The following is a 17,551-nucleotide window of genomic DNA, read 5'->3' as shown; positions in this document are numbered from 1 at the left end:
GGTACATGAAAACATGATTAAAAACAAAGGAATACTAACCTCTACCAGAAAGTTCAGGCAATGAAAGTATTAAAAGTGTTAGAAAGAATTACAGAAGTGCTACAAAAGGGATCTTCTAACAACAAGGATTGTTAATCTATTACCTTTCAAAAGCCAATAAAGTGATACTGTAACTCCCTGTTCTACTGGTGACTTCACAGAAAACATCATTTTACCAGGTTTGAACACATGCTTCGCCTTCTTCAGAAACATCCCTCTTTTTCCTATCAAACTGAAATATGTGCAAGAGATGAGCACTTTTGAAATGAAATGCTGCATTCCACACTATGACAAATAATAGATTTTTTTTTTAATTTCTGTGCTCTTGACTAAAAGTCATGTGAAAGCTCATACCTGAGGCCGCATCCTTGGGTTCCATCTGACATAGTAGTTCACCCACAGTTCCAAATGGTTCAGACTAGCAACAGGATACAGGACATGGTTTTCATAGTTCACATAGAAGGGATTTGTGAACTCATCTAACTGGCTGTTTATATAGGACCACAGCGAGACAGTCTTTGTGCTTACCTCCTGATTGAAAAAAGAATAAAATTAATTATATGGATTGCAAACTCTTAAAATACGAGATTAGCATCTACAGATCAGCATTTTTGTCTGTGAAATTTACCTTATCTACTAGAAAATGGTAAGCACTCTGAGAACACTTCCAGAAGCTGATTACTGAACAGCATTAAAACTTTAGGAAAACATTTCAGCACTTAATCTGGTCCAAGGCTAACTGAGAAAGGAGACTCAAGCATATTAGTTTCAGAGACACTAAGGTCTAGTTGAGCAAAATAAATCTGTACTGCTCAGAATTTACAGCAGTGGTTACAGCTACTTAAAAATATGGTTACACAATGACCAACCAAAAAACCCAAAGTAAAATTGAATTAGCTCTGAGCAGAAAATTAGTTGAGATACATAGCCTAGAAGATTTAAACAGCATCTGTGAAAAAAACTATTCAGTTCTCTCTCTCACACTATTTGCTCCTGTCAATTGCTATTATGCTCTAGAATGCCTATTTTACCTTTATTTGCACTTCTGAAAGTTGCATTATTCTAAATGTAATCAGCATAATCATGGTTAGATCAGAGACTGGAAATCTGAACTTGTATCAGATTTGTTCTGCAATTTTACACTCCTTCAGTGTTGTAAACTGTGTGTTTCTACTACCACTGTGTCTTAAATTGCATTTCTTTATTAAGAATTGCATCTGACCATTTATAAAAGAAAGCTGCGTGGAAATCTTGCATTTGCTGACAACATGTTATTCAGCTCCATCTTGTGGTATTTATATGCAACTTTTTCCATATAGAAGCAGTAGAGACAAACCAGAAAATATAGCAAACGAAATATGGCAACAAATTGTTCCTTGCTTTAAAAAATATGAAGCATTAAAACTAAAAAGCCAAAAGTCAGCAAAAGTGTATTTGGAATATTAACAAACTTTTTAATTATTTTGTTTTCAAACTCAAAATATTTCATTGAGTTTGAGATCTCATTAACTTCATTCATTTAGGTATTGTAAATTTCTGTAGTCTTCAACCATACGTTCCATCTAATCATATCCTAAAGTGACCTGCAAAGTCATCCATAGGAGTTCCTTTGGAAACAGTGAAAGAAATGTTAATAGAATTTGATAATAATAATATTGGCACACAAATCTGACAGAGGACCTTCTGAATCCCTCAGCCTTCCAAACATGTAATAACTAAAGAAAATTTAATAGCAGAGCATGCAGTATATATTTCTCGTACCATGAAATTCCATGTCCACATTGTCTTTTAAGACTATGTGACAAATGTATCAACACCACAGTACAGATGTTCTTAGGTCTTGTATTCTAAGCATTTTCATATAAAATCAGCATGTTAAGAATGTTCATTACACTAATTATTTACCTCTTTTAATCTCTCTTTTTCACAATTGCATAAGAAAGTCCCAAAGAGACAACTGTAAAGGTGATCCAGAATGGTGATCAAAAATAACTCATTGAATTCAAAGGCTGCGGGGAACTGAAATAAAAAATGGGAAAAATTACTTTAAACTTTATTTTAAGCAGTGGAAAAAGAAACTCAAACGTAAGAAATAAACGAAATAAGCAGATATGAGTTTTTTATTTACTTAGTGATTATTTTCAGGAAAACTCAGCAAATTCAGTAACTCCCACTGCAATATACATTTTACCTACATACTTCTTTATAAATACTCCTCAGAGACAAATGTTACATTCATTATGCAAGTATACCAGAATACAAACATAGGAACGTTAGCTAATGTGAAACTGGTGACATAAACCAATCCATTAAGGAGCTCAAACAGTATTCTGTTCTAAGCCACCTCAAACTGTCTTCAACAATGCTTTATGTCTCTTGTTACAGGACAAGAATCAAGGGAGGGGGGAGAATAATGACTTTTAAGAGTTTTATTTCCTGTTCTAACATGCAATGAATTGGATAATAAAGTCTATTGCACGTACAATGTCCTTAACATATATTTAACATGTTTCTTTTACTTTCTATCCAAGTAAGTTACTTTTCTCCATTTCACCCCTTGAGTTTACCATCAGCTATGTACAATAAGCCTTTAATCTCTCTTCTTTTCTATTGGAAAGTAAATCCTATGCATGTGAAATGAAAGTACTGTTATTCCACAGAGCACCACTAGGCACTTCATTCACCACCAAAGGAAAAACTAATTCTAGGAAAAAGAGTTAGAAATTTGAAAACAATCAAAAAGTTAAAAATATATCATCTTAATCTGTAGTGCTCTAAAATCATAAAGGAAGGGATGAATGCAAACTGCACGGGCTGCTAGCTATTCAGATGGAAAAGGTCTTACTTCAATCAGATTTTACGATAGGACTGCATATGGCAACTGCTTGATGTGTCAAAATAACTTTGTGTTCAGTATGACAAGGGTTGCAAACACAGATACAGAATGATAAACATTTAGGAGGGGAAAAAAAAAATTAGAAGACTAAAGGAAAACTTAAGAAGTGACATTTCTCTCATTACCATGACACAGAATGTTATAAGAGGCTAATTTTCAGGACAAATGAAACAAATTTTGTCCATTTCCACTAAAAGGATAAATCTTTACAGAAGTCTAAAATGCAAAGTTTACAGATTCAGAAGGAAGAATTTCCTGCTATACAGAGAAATCTCAAGTCAATATTTTACATCTGAAAAAGCAGAGGACTGGTTTCTGTAATTTGCCACTGAAGAATACTGAACACCGTGGCAGAGTGACTCAAGAGCTACTTTAAATAAAAAAAGACAAAAGGCAAGTATAGCTGGGAGGAATAACACAGCAACTGGGACTGCGGATGAACTAGCTGATCTAGAAACTCCTCTTCAGTGTCGTCTGTGATTTAACGAAGGGCAAATGTTTATTCATGGTGAAAGCAAAGAACTGAGTAACACACAATGGGTGTGCTTATATTAAACCCAGAAAGATCTAAGTTTTAAGCAATGTTCTTTCAAAAGAACATTTGATTTAAGTCAAACACTGCAAAGACATTCTCTTTCCAAGACCTGGCAAGATATGCCAACTTTCATCTGGAAACTGTGATTAGGGAAATCGTCAATATCATGGCTCACAAAATGAATGAATGGGAGCTTTCCTTCTACTGGGTATACTGTTCAGCAGCACAGCGTGCTCACACTGGGGCTTCTCTCTCAAATCACTGGTTTGTTTTCAATTATCTAGCCATTTGTTTTCATAAAACATCCAGGGGCTTAAGATTATCGAATTTTCTTTTTCAGTCATGTTCAAAATCACTTCAAAAATTCACATCATCATTTACAGCACTTCCTTCTCTCTAGGAAATCATGCCTAAACTCAATTACAATACAATGATGTTGATAGCACACCTATGATCTTAAAAAGGAATCAACAGAACTTGATAAGCAGGTGTGCTAAACTTAGGGGAAAATTCAGTGGGTTTCAGACCTCAATCTCTGTGTCCAGCCCAAAGCAGCAATCAGATACAGAGAGCAACAACAATTTGCAAAGGATCAAAATAATATTTGGAAATAACTTTGAAGACAAAAGCCTCTCCTAAAGGGACTCTTTTTAGCTGAAAGCACTTAATGAGCCTTGTCACATTAGGGTTCTGTGTTGTGACGGGTCCATATTAATCAGATGGATGCTGACATGGCTGCTATTCCAATCCAGTGAAGCATATTCAAAATTCCATACATCAGTGGTTGCACTCCAACTAATTTATTAATAAGTGATAGCACTTATTGAAACCCTGTCGTTGGATACAAGAGTTCTACTGTTGGAGCTGATGTATTAAGACTGTAAAGCTTTTATTACCGCTGCTGAAAAATCACTGACCTAAAAATGCTTTCCTCTGTAGTTCCAATCCTATTAGCATCTGTTTGAAGATTCAGGTGGAAAAACTCCCCAAATGAAAATAAACTTCTTGTCAAATCCACTAATTGTGAGAGAACACATGGGTCATTAAAATCTCCCACTTGATGCTGCTGGAGTTGTTGGGGGCTTTTGTGAAGGAGGTATTCAAAAGAAGAATTCTCTTGTTCAAGAAGTCTGATGATGGCAAGTGGCATCTGATTCAGAAACATGCAAAATAAACTTGCTTTTTAATCAATGAACTCATTCTTTACTACAGTAACATTTAAAGTCAAAACACTTTGCAAAATAGTTCTTATGATTGTGGAATTGGACTGAATTGGGTCAGCTGAATCATAACAGGGTACACCACTGAAACTAGTGAAAATGAATCTCTGGCAAAGGATGACATCCAGTAACGAACAGGATGCAACTTTCTACCAACATTAAACAAACCTTCCTCCTGTGTGGGTACTGTGTATGAAAGGCAGAAGGCTGCTAGCTGAGCTGCAATATGACATGCAAATTTTACAGCTTTGTTTATTTTTAACAGGGCATCAGTATTGCATCAGATCACTTGTGGCTTTTCCAGTTTGATATCTGCTATTCAAAATCATCAGAATTTACTAACAGAGAAATTACTTCACCATGTGTTTTTTATTAAAATCTGGTATCATTGTACTCCCCTCCAGTTCTCATTACTGTAATTGTGTGTCATGAAGACCATAAAAAACCAAGGGAAGATATAAGGCTGTCAAGTATCAAGTTTCACTGTCTGAAGCTATGTGGGAATTTGTATCTTAGTAGGAAGTTAAGAGATTCTCTCACTGCATTGACTGTTTTAAGAATGTAGTTCTCAGAACCCAAAAGTTTTGCCTGCTTTGAGCCCAAGCCCAGACACCGGCCCTGACACCTTCCTGCAGTCATTAACACTTATTTGAGCTTTGGAATATTTCACATATGTTTACCATGGTTTCTAAAATATTAAACTAGCACTGTTTTACAAGTCAATGATCTACACAAGGATAAAACAGAACCCTGATTTTCATAGGTCTATGTCAAGGTAATCACAATATTCACATGTATTCTCTAGGTGTTAAAAGCCAACTAAAAGATAAAAATAAGTGGGCAAGAACTCCCCAAGAATGCCATTTTCTTTTTTTCCCCCACCCTGCTGGAACAAGAATGATTTCACAATGCGCTGCCATTCACGTATTTCAGAGCAGTTTCTGGATGTAGGTTTTGAACAGATGTGGTACTGGCAAAATGCTTCACAGATTCCTCTCTGCCCCCCTGTCTGTTGGGTTTTTTTTTTTTCAAGTAGAGGGAACTAAACTGTTTCTAGCAAGAAACAGGAGGCGGCAAGGGTGATCACAAAAATAGAAGAGGTTGCTCTCAGTTAAGGATCTCCCCAGAGGACTTCTGTTCCTGCCAGGTGTTTAGAACTGCTTCTTTTTGCTGTTGCTATTAGCCTTCCTCTGAGAGGGGCAGAATTTTTCATTTATTTTCTGCAGCTATACTAAGCAGCACATTAACGCTGAAATACAGATACACGGAAAGCAACAGTTTTCAAGGCACTCTGAACAAGGGCCCAGTATTACAGCAGGGAACTTTTGCAAAGCACTAACGATGACTGTTTTGAATACAAGTTTTGGAAACTATGATGTAAGGTTTTAAGAACCAAGTTCAGAACAAGGAGACTAAGCTAAAAGACCTGAGAGCCCTAGAATCATATGGAACCAGACAGTTAACTTCCTCTCTTCAAAACAAATCACATACTATGCAGACTTCAGTATAATTGCTTTTACCATAATAGCATAGATCCATGTTAGGCTTCAAGGAGTTAAAAAACAAAAAGAGGAGTCAAGCACTTCTATTTCATTGGAAATAAAGCCTTCATGTGGACAACCTATTTCAGTAACCCCATTAAGGAACAGCAGTATAAAAGCTCAGAAAAATCTTAGGTTTATGGTCATGGAGGTGCAAGTAAGGAAAACAAAGGCTAAAGCCGTGCTATAATGTAACATAAAAAAAAAAAAATGAGAATTTTAACATTTTGATATCTCAAATATCAGTAATTTCCAAGATCTCCCCTGAACCAGAGCTAACAGCAGTGCTGGAAGTAATAAAATTTATCTGAGAATAGGCTTGTACGTTAGAAAGGCTGTCCTGTATGCATAATGAAGCCAACATTAACTTATATTTAACATTTGACACATACAGAAAAACCCTTTCCTCCCCTCAGTTCACGATCAGCCTGTATTTTTGTTGTTTCTTGAGGACAATATAAATCCGTATGAAAATGTACTCTATCAGTGAATATGCAATGCAAATAATTTACCTCCTCAATAACCCTCATTTATGTAATCAGAAAATCCTTTGAAAGCCTATTTTAAACAAAAAAGGATTGCTGGTATTTTGGTTTTAAATCATATTTCTACTCTAGTTTCTTGTGGAGGAAACTTTGAGCAAAAGTTTCTGTATGTGTGCATGGTGCAGTCACTGCACAACCAACTTCAGCAAAACTCTTTACTGCTCTGCAAAGGAATGTGTTCTCCTAACTGCATTATGTTTCCAAGATAAAGTCTAAGACTTCTTAGAAATATACTCGTAAACATCTTACCTGCTTTGTCATTTGCCAGACACAGTCAATGAACTGAAGGAAAATAGGAGATCGGTCTGCATCAGCATGATCATCATCTCCATGTCCTACTCGCTGAAAGTCAAATCAAACTTTTAATTTCAGTCTAGTATATTTATAGTACTGACCCAACACTTAAAAGCTCAGAAACTCTTAAATATGTTCCAGTGGTGGAACAAGACAGGCAAACTGCATATAAAATTCCATAATGCTAACCCATATTTTTCAACTACTGAAAACACATTCCAATATTCACATGTATATGTCTTTGCTGTTGAGCAGAGCTGGAACTACACTTGGTCAACAAAGCTGTGCCAGTTGTTTCCCCTCTTTTCCTGCACAACCATTTATCTCTATGAGTTGGATCAAACTGGTAGGTATTTACCAAGACTGTACTGAAACAGAAACTATTCCATATCCACCTGCCATAACTACATGTCATTTCTCCTTAAACCATCCCAGAGTCAGAGCCCACAAAACATGATAATAATTTATGTCCTAATTCCCTTCTAGCCCATGTGTTAAATTACACTTGAACCTTAAATCAGGGTAATGGTTCCAGCAATGTTACCTTCTAAACACCTTAATTGTTTTCCTTGTTTCTCCATTCATAAGATTGTTAAAGATCAAGCAATGTGTTACAGTCTCTCTTCCTTACAAAAAAGCCATGTGATTTTTTCTAACCATTATGTTCAAGCCACTTCATTCTTATTTACTTTATATTATCTCACACAGAGATATTTTATAATACCTCACACAGAGATTTCCTGTTAAAAATGAACAGGTCATAATTCTCTGACGTAATCATACCATTAAAAGAAGGACACCAGAGATAACAAAAATGCATCAGAGTGCTATGAGAAAACATGCTATTCAAAATACAAGCTCTGAAATTGACAAACTCCATACAAAATCTTTCAGCTTACCATCGCAAATCGGTGGCCAAAACTTATCCATTCTTTCTCTATGAGAACTTCAAACCCCTTGATAGTTCTGTAATAGCTGTCCAGCATAAGCATAGCTAGTGCTGTGAGCTGTGCAGTTCGATCCCAACCATCGCTGCAATGTACCACTACAGATGTTTTACCAGACTCAATTTTATCCGCAATTCTAACTGCCCCGGCAAGAAGCATCTGAAACAAACAAAAACCAAACATTAAATACAAACCAAAAACCTACCCCCAAAAAAGTTATAATTTTATACTCTTAATGTTAATATATATTAAACTTTCTTATTAATTACATAATCATCTGGATGACAATGCTTTAAATTGGAGATTTCTGAATGGTGGTAGGCATAATCCAAGAGGTACAAACCTGTGTGCACTCTGCTGTCCAAGAGAGAGTTCTAACCAGCCTCCACTGTTAGTAGCACATCGCAAAATAATCTCCTCTAAATTTAATCTAAACTTCTGTACCATGATGAACAGACACAAACACTGTAACCTATTCCAAAGGCTGAAGGATCAGTGTTTTCAAAGTTCATTATCACAGTAATCAAGCACTCTTTCTTCCTCAGCTTTTAGTTTTCAACTACTACCTTTAGAAAAGGGACAAACCATCCAGCTAATCTAAATCAAAACACAATCCAAACAAACCCAGACACCCCTGGCTGGGAGCCTGTGCTGATTACTTGGTGCACGAATCATACATTGTATTCAACCCATAAGTAAACCATTAACAGCATGATTCAGAAGCATGCTGGAGAGCAAAGGATAGAGATGGCACAGGACTGAGATCACCTGTGTGAACTTGTTATTCTCCTCCCCCACAACAAAAACCCCTCTCTTGTTCACTTAGGCTGCTCTGCAGTATTTTTAAAACAGCTGAATAATCCCTCTCCTGTAAAGATTTGTCTCTATAACATGACCTATTACAGGACGGAAAAACACTTGAAAAAAAAAACCAAACCAACCACTAGAATAGGACCCCAGGAGAAATTCCTATGTTGCATTCCAACGTCAGAAAATGGAATCTTGCAAAATACTTGCATTTTCCCTTCCAAGGCATGTAAAAACATCTTCTGGGAAGTAGAAAAGCCAGCATCCACTGGAAAAGCTGCGTACAAGACCAGTCTTGGAAGCTATTTTAAGAACCATGCCTTAGAGACAATTTTCACTGATTAGGTCTTCCAGTGGTAACGTCTTTTATGGTAAAACTGAAGGATGCCAGGATGGAAACAGCAGTAAAAAACACAAAAGCTTCTATGGGACAATAGAATCATAGAATAGTTAGGGTTGGAAAGGACTAAAGATCAACCAGCTCCAACCCCCCTGCCATTGGCAGGGACACCTCACGCTAAACCGTGTCACCCAAGGCTCTGTCCAGCCTGGCCTTGAACATAGCCAGGGAGGGAGCATTCACAACTTCCCTGGGCAACCCATTCCAGTGCCTCACCACCCTTACAGTAAAGAACTTCTTCCTTACATCCAATCTAAACTTCCCCTGTTTAAGTTTTAATCTGTTATCTCTTGTCCTATCACTACAGTCCCTAATGAAGAGTCCCTCCCCAGCATTCTTGTAGGCCCCCTTCAGATACTGGAAGGCTGCTATGAGGTCTCCATGCAGCCTTCTCTTCTCCAGGCTGAACAGCCCTAGCTCTCTCAGCCTGTCTTCATACAGGAGGTGCTCCAGGCCCCTGATCATCCTCATGGCCCTCCTCTGGATTTGTTCCAACAGTTCCATGTCCTTTTTATGTTGAGGACACCAGAACTGCACACAGTACTCCAAGTGAGGTCTCACGAGAGCAGAGTAGAGGGGCAGGATCACCTCTTTCGACCTGCTGGTCATGCTCCTTTTGATGCAGCCCAGGATACGTTTGGCTTTCTGGGTTGCGAGCGCACACTGAAGCCAGCTCAACGTTAAGTTTCTTGTCGACCAACACCCCCAAGTCCTTCTCCACAGGGCTGCTCTGAATCTCTTCTCTGCCCAACCTCAGTTACCAAAGTTCACTGCATTAAAAAAATGCAAATACTAAAACAGCTTGGTCTTCAATAAAAGCAGAAAACTAATCTATATAACATACAAATAATCTACATAACATTTGGAAGGCAGGTGCAGGGACTGTGAGAATGAAGACACTGTAGGACAAGATCAGGTTTGAGATCATCTTAAGAACCTGAATGTGCACAAGTCCATGGGACCTGACGAAATCCATTCGCAGGTCCTGAAGGAGCTGGCAAATGAAGTTGCTAAGCCACTGGCCATCATATTTGAAAAATTGTGGCAGTCAGGTGAAGTTCCCTACAACTGGAAAAAGGGAAATATAACCCCCATTTTCAAGAAAGGGAAAATGAAAGACTCAGTGCATAAAGAACTGGCTGGATGGCCGCACGTAAAGAATTGTGGTCAATGGCTCAATGTCCAGTTGGAGACCAGTAAAGAGTGGTGCCCCTCAGGGATCAGTGTTGGGACCAGCCTTGTTCAACATCCTTGTCGCTGACATGGACAGTGGGATTGAGTGCGCCCTCAGCAAGTTTGCCAATGACACCAAGCTGTGTGGTTGATACGCTGGAGGGAAGGGATGCCATCCAGAAGGACCCTGACATGCTTGTCAGGTGGGCCAATGCCAACCTCACGAAGTTCAACCAAGCCAAGTGCAAGGTCCTACACCTGGTTCGGGCAATCCCAGGCACAGCTACAGACTGGGCAAAGAAGAGATTCAGAGCAGCCCTGTGGAGAAGGACTTGGGGGTGTTGGTCGACAAGAAACTTAACGTTGAGCTGGCTTCAGTGTGTGCTCGCAACCCAGAAAGCCAAACGTATCCTGGGCTGCATCAAAAGGAGCGTGACCAGCAGGTCGAAGGAGGTGATCCAGCCCCACTACTCTGCTCTTGTGAGACCTCACTTGGAGTACTGTGTGCAGTTCTGGTGTCCTCAACATAAAAAGGACATGGAACTGTTGGAACAAATCCAGAGGAGGGCCATGAGGATGATCAGGGGGCTGGAGCACCTTCCATATGAAGACAGGCTGAGAGAGCTAGGGCTGTTCAGCCTGGGGAAGAGAAGGCAGACAAGTGATTCTTGGATAAAAGCACAGGGAGATACTATCAGCACTGCCAACACAGTAGTGGCATCTTGTAAGAAATCAGGCCACAGTTTGTGCTGTCAAGACATAAGTGTTAAGTATCACGTAAGGGACATGTCTATAAAAAATGTTATGTGCGTGTCAACTCTTTAAAATAATTTAAATGAAATTTAAAATTGCCATGCTATTGTCATCTGTGCAACAATGGCATCAAGGTCCACTTCAGACAGGTCCAAGCCCAGGAACCCCACTGAAGTCAATGACTTCAATGCCTTCAAAGGTGACCACCAGCCCAAACAACTCCACTTTTAAACACAGATTATCACATTAAATGCCAGGCTGATCAGAAAAGGTTTCCAGATACTCAGGTTCCCAAAGCTATTTGAAATAGTCCAACTTCAAGAGAATAAAAACATTAAACTGTCCCAAAAGATCATTAAATTTGTTTAATTCTTAATTTAGCATTTGCTCCCTCTACTGGTTCTCCTACAGCAGATAGCAATCACTAGTTAATAGAAGAGTAAAACTAATCAACGATCCCAAACATGTTTTGCATGAGTGACATTTGAGCAAGTTGCTAATAAAACATATTCCACTCCATCCATATTCATCATAAACAGGAGAGTGGACGTGATAATGAAATATTTCAGAGGTCAGTGAAACAGAGTGTAAAACTGAGCATGGTAGTGATTTATTTTAATATTATGTTAAATAATAGAACAGATTATAAGCCAGTAGAGTGCTGACTATAAACAGGCCCTGAACATGTAGGTGCTCAGCACAAGAAAACCAACACTGCATTGAAGGATGAGAAAGACTAAGTTTTACAGTCAAGGCCTTTGGGCAGTTGTTCAAATAGAATCTGAAGTTCCCAGGGCATTCTTCCAAAAAAGCAGGGATAACCCTGGACTGCTCACAAACATTCCTTCTCAAGAAAATAAAACATCGTCCAACACTAAATACAATACTGTGCTATCAGGAATTAACTCATTACATACCAATACATAAAACTGGAAACATGAAGTTATTATGGAATGCTGATTTAAAAATTAAGGGGTTTTAAGATGATTACCCTGATGAAAGCAATGTGCTTAATCTAGACATTATTTTATTAATATTTTCAGAAATGCAAGTTAAAAACATGGTTTAAAAACACAACTGATTTTTCATATCAGAAGTATTTTACCCGTATATATTCCAGCCAATGTGTGGAGTCCACATTTGATAACCACCGAGTCTCATCAATAGTAGGATAAACTATTTCTTTAAGTTTACGCAGGGATTCTCTCATCACATGTATATTATGAATTTCCAGAAAGACTAGCTCTGCATTTGGATAGGCACTTTCACTTTCATATCCTCCACCTTTAGCCTGTCATTCAAAAAGTAAAAACAGACAAAGAAAAGAACACACACAGGATTTCAGTATAAAGTTGAGAGTTATTCTGGTCAGGTTTCAGGATTTTCTGAGACATAATTATTTTAGCATAATAAAAACATATTGTTGGCTTTTGTTTTTCTAAGAAGCACTAGACTATTTTTTTTTTAGATGAAAGAAATTCTAATTGTAAGAGCCTACATATGATAATACATCCATTGTCATGGTTTAAGCCCAGCTGGTAACTCAGAACCATGAAGCCGCTCACTCACTCCCCCTGCCCCTCCTGGAGCGATGGGGAGGAGAATAGAAAGAATGTAAATCCCATGGGTTGAGATAAGAACAGTCCAGTAACTAAGGTATAACACAAACCACTACTGCTACCACCAATAATAATAATGATAAAGGAAATAACAAGGGGAAAAGGAAACAATAAATGCATCACATGTGATGCACAATACAATTGCTCACCACCCGCGACCGATACCCAGCCCAACCCGAGCAGTGATCAGGGCCTTCAGGGTAACTCCCCCCAGCTTATATACTGGGCATGACGTGCTGTGGTATGGACTATGCCTTTGGCTAGTTTGGGTCAGGTGTCCTGTCTTTGCTTCCCCCTGGCTTCCCGTTCCCCTCCTCACTGGCAGACCATGAGACTGAAAAGTCCTTGGTCGGAGTAAGCATTACTTAGCAACAGCCAAAAACATTGGTGTGTTGTCAGCATTGTTCTCAGGCTAAAGTAAAAAAAAGCAGCACTGCACCAGCTACTAGGAAGAAGAAAAATAACTGCTACTACTGAAACCTTTGGTCTTTTCTGGGCTTTACCACATCATTTCTTAGCTATGTCTTCATGCTGCTTTCAGTTCCTGGCAGCCCTTCCAAAACTCTACAAGCAGCTTACCTTCCTTTCCATGCCCTCTTTAGAGACCCTTTTTCATCTCAACATCAAGGTCTCCTCATTCTCATCTCTTACTCAATCTTTAGCCTTGTAATAAAGACAGAACTACTTATGTTAGTTATGATACGAACTTACCTTGTTTGTGTCTGCAACACTATTCTGTCTGGCATCAAAGATGATCAGTTTATGTGACTGAGCATTAGCATCCATTATTGTCTGTAAATATTTTTCATCTTCTTTGCAACGCTTATCATTTGGGCCGACCGACGGCTGACTGCATCGTGTTATTGTTGCTTGGCTCTCCGGATGAATCCAGGATAACACCTGGAAGAAAAGAAAATTATTTCAGTTTACTATACTACTATAAAAGCAGTAGACCAGAGTGCAATTACACAATTATACTGTCTACATGTTTCTTCCTGGCAAATCAACAAATGCAAATTTAAGGACGAGCCGATACAAAACCATACTGAGAGCACACTAGCACTGCTCATCCCAGATCTCAACTTGAAATGCAAAGTGATTCAAAACATCTTAGCTTTTATTTCTAATAAAAACTAAGCCTGTGCTGCATCTTACTAATTAGAAAAACAAACAAACAAAAACCAACCAACTAACCAACCAAAGGAACATACAACAAACAAGAACCCCCCCCAGAAACAACGGAAAACAAAAAACTTCTTCTGTGTGGAAGTCTACGGACCTGTACACTACCTTGGTAAGCAGATCTATGGCATGAAAACTGTCACTATTTAATATATTTAAAGGTGTTCCTACGCTACCTGCAAAACTTGTCTATTCTTAATAAAACTGCTATGACAGTAACATATTCCACACCAAATCAGAACACAAGCTAACATGAATTAACGCCAGATCCCATTGTGGCTTAGAAGTGTTAACTCCAAACAAAAATTTATTATATGGCACAATAACCAAGCAATTAGACTCACATTTCAACACTGTAGTTGTTCTCTTCAGTTATAAACCCATCAAGCCTAATCCCTAATTCTTCTTTCTTTGCTCCCTCCCTCACTGCTTCAGGAAGGAAGCCAACCCACTGTTATTAAAAACAATAATGAAAAAAGCCTTAAAAGAACTCCAATAATTTCTTATAAGCTACAAATTTGTAGAGTACTTATACCTCCCTGTAGAAGTTTCACTTACTGGAACTCTGCCTTTTGCTCTAAACGCTGCCACTTTTGAGAGGTCATCATCCTTTACACTGGTTGGCACAACAAGAATAGCAGGATATGTATCACAAAGCTCATAGGTGCTGTTAATTTTGGATATTTTCCAACTCTCATTGGGCAAGCCCTGTATGAAAGCAAAACATTTTTGTATTTTTCAGGTTAGATCTTTACACATGAATTTGGGGCAATGAACATTTTTATAGGCTGCATGGTTTTTTAAAAAGAAGTGCAACCACATTTTTCTTTTAAGTAAGTTAAAGAATTTAGGTCTCCAGATTGAACCATAAACCAAGACACCAAAAGTCTTTAATATTTACTATCTTTAAAACTGATATGTGAAATAACCAATTGAACGGGTGGCATGCTCAGGTAAAAAGTGACCATATAGTGAAACAAAAATACTTTTGCAACTATCAAACTGTAGATCCACAATGACAAACAACAGTTATTCTTCCGTTTGATGCTTATTTAAATGCAGGTTTTTATAAAGTCTGTATTTTCTAGAAAGAGCACTCGGAAAATGTGGGTTTAAGAATGCACGTTAAGACAGACCAATTTGCTCAGGTAGTCAGCACGTTACTTCTACCAACTTCAGCAGGCACTCAACACTCTCAATGTCACTTGCATTTCATTATCTAAACAGGAGATCTAGATAGTGTGTGTATGTAAACAGAGTTGAAAACTTTGAGTTTTCTTTAGTATTTTTTTCTTGTTTAAATGCGCCTGGGGGAGACAAAGAAAAAATAATACACTAAGTACGTCTATAACTTACCTGCCTCTTATATTCCACAATTGGATCATACACTTTCCAGCCATTAACAGCAAACTTTTCTTTATAGCTGAATGCAAAAAGAGGCTACAGACAATAAAGCAAAGGCATAAATTACTGTCTGATGGGCTGTATGCACAATAAGTTCCAAAAGAGTGAACCTTCAAATATTTCAAACGTAACACTTCTAAAACTCTTTAACAGCAAACATGAAACCTTCAGTCAAGACTGGACAACACTGTGCTAGAAAGAAAATGAAACACCATTTCCTCCTTCAAGTACATACTATATAATTAACAAAATCAAGATAGGAAATACAGAGACCTGAAGTTACTTGCCTGTGATCATACAACACTTGAATGGCAAAGCCAGGATGAGGACCTTGGTCTCCTAACTCTCAATTAGTTTCATACCCATACAAGCAAATGAAATAGCATTCTGCAGCTAACTAATAACAAGACTAATTGTACTTATTTGTTATTTTCAACAGAACTTCCAGACTGAATTATCTGCTGCAGAAAATAAGAGTCAATACATATGTATTTTTAATCAGCAACATTAGGCAAATGCAGACCTCAACAGTTATGTACAAGTTAACTAACTTCACTGCTAGCAGAACACAACATAATGTTCTAAGAATTAATGCAACAAGGAAACAGGGACAGAGTAGCTTGGTGCTCTGTAACAGATTTTATGAATCAACATTTCTACTGTTGTTATACAGCCCTTTATTTCCCCACCTACATTTTCAAAAAAGATGATGGCCAGTGACAGCCTGCTCTACATCTTAAGACTTACCAGCCCATTAGAAACAGGAAATGCACGTGTTACAAGGTTTTCAAAGATCTCTAATCTGTTCTGCTCTTCCTGTTTATAGGCCAGCCGCAAATTTCTCATATCCTGTCAAAAATAAGTTACACTATTTTACTCTATGAAAAAAACAAAGGCAGTTATAAGAAATTTGATTGAAGGAAGGCAAATGTAGCACTAAGACACTGACATCATCTAATCCACATTAGAACAGAGTTCTGTATTCGTATCAGATGACAAGGATCATCACTGGAGTAGCTAGATATAAAAATAGCCACTTTTCCTTTGAATTCACTCTTGAGACAAAAGGCAGAAGTATTTAAGACTGCAAGTATCATAAGAGGAATTGAAATATATTATCTAGATGAAGCAGGGTTCAAATACAGGGAACTGAACAGACAGAAAAATAGCACATGTGCATGCAGATTCCTCTTACAGGAAAATGAGATGAAAATACTTTAATGTGAATAAATCTCTACCACACCATACCTTGCAAACTATTTCTATACCACACGAGTTGTCTCCGTGGCTCTGTACTCCAATTTTTTCAACTCTACTTATGACTCCAAGGGGAACATCAACAACAAAAGGTGGATCCTGAAATTTGTAAAGCAATTTTGTTACACAATAGAAGGAACACAAACTAATATTGCTCACATATGTTTCTTCAGAGTCAACTACAATTCCCATTTAACACATTCACTTACACCAAACTTAACACTTTCTGAAACCTACCTCAGCAACAGTCCTATGTGAAACAATATGCAGATAAATAGTGAAGTCTTACCCTTTCAACACTTTTGATATACATTCTGAAGTCCGTCACTGTTAGAGTACCACTGACTGCTCCCATAAATGGACAGATATACATAACATCTTTAGCTGGAAAACAGACCAATTAAAGCTTTGTTTTACTATTACAGGCATTTCTTCCATAAAAGTCTATTTCCATTTAAAAATAGCAAGATTTTAGCAGTTCTGTAAGATTTTGATGCTTGACCTCTATAGTAAAGCCTACTCTTCAGATGCTGTCAGGACTGAGAGCTGTCTTTAGCTCAATGGTGAAAACAATCAGATTCCTCAGTTCCATGGCTGCTCAGGAACTGGGGCAGGGCTTAGCTAGCATGGGCTGCAGTAAAGGCATGCAGGTGACAAAGCACCCTGCTGGTATGCTTAGCTTTGGGTGGCTCTGGTCCCTGCTCTAGAGGTGTAAAGCACTCACAGTCACCTCAGACCATCCAATTACTCATCTGCACACAACTGACTTCCACCTAATTAAATTATAGCCCCACATCTTCATGTTCACTTTTATCTGAAAGAGCTAGTATTCTTTTCCAGCCAAATACTGTACTGCTAACATAGTCTGCTGTCACAGGTCAAAGTGAAATAAATCTCATTAAGAACTAGAAATTAAGTTTTCTGTAGCTTCATCTTTTC

At 38.0% G+C, this 17,551-nt stretch overlaps 1 protein-coding gene across 3 annotated transcripts in view; it reads right to left on the bottom strand.

Moving 5' to 3' along the window:
• The window catches only part of MTMR1 (myotubularin related protein 1), a 41,398-nt gene that overhangs the window by 14,119 nt on the left and 9,728 nt on the right, over window positions 1-17,551 (bottom strand). For all 3 annotated transcript variants that reach the window (XM_065690015.1, XM_065690016.1, XM_065690017.1), the window contains 11 exons: window positions 16,902-16,996; window positions 16,604-16,711; window positions 16,103-16,204; window positions 15,308-15,391; window positions 14,510-14,659; window positions 13,481-13,669; window positions 12,256-12,441; window positions 7,970-8,176; window positions 7,026-7,118; window positions 1,945-2,058; window positions 394-570 (listed from right to left, as the gene is read on the bottom strand). In XM_065690015.1, coding sequence (XP_065546087.1) covers window positions 394-570; window positions 1,945-2,058; window positions 7,026-7,118; window positions 7,970-8,176; window positions 12,256-12,441; window positions 13,481-13,669; window positions 14,510-14,659; window positions 15,308-15,391; window positions 16,103-16,204; window positions 16,604-16,711; window positions 16,902-16,996 — 1,505 coding nt within the window. The remainder of the gene's footprint in view (window positions 1-393; window positions 571-1,944; window positions 2,059-7,025; window positions 7,119-7,969; window positions 8,177-12,255; window positions 12,442-13,480; window positions 13,670-14,509; window positions 14,660-15,307; window positions 15,392-16,102; window positions 16,205-16,603; window positions 16,712-16,901; window positions 16,997-17,551) is intronic.

This window comes from Lathamus discolor, chromosome 9 (assembly GCF_037157495.1).
Source record: "Lathamus discolor isolate bLatDis1 chromosome 9, bLatDis1.hap1, whole genome shotgun sequence".
In the NCBI taxonomy this organism is placed as follows: Eukaryota; Metazoa; Chordata; class Aves; order Psittaciformes; family Psittacidae; genus Lathamus; species Lathamus discolor.
This window is presented reverse-complemented; position numbering and strand designations above follow the sequence as displayed.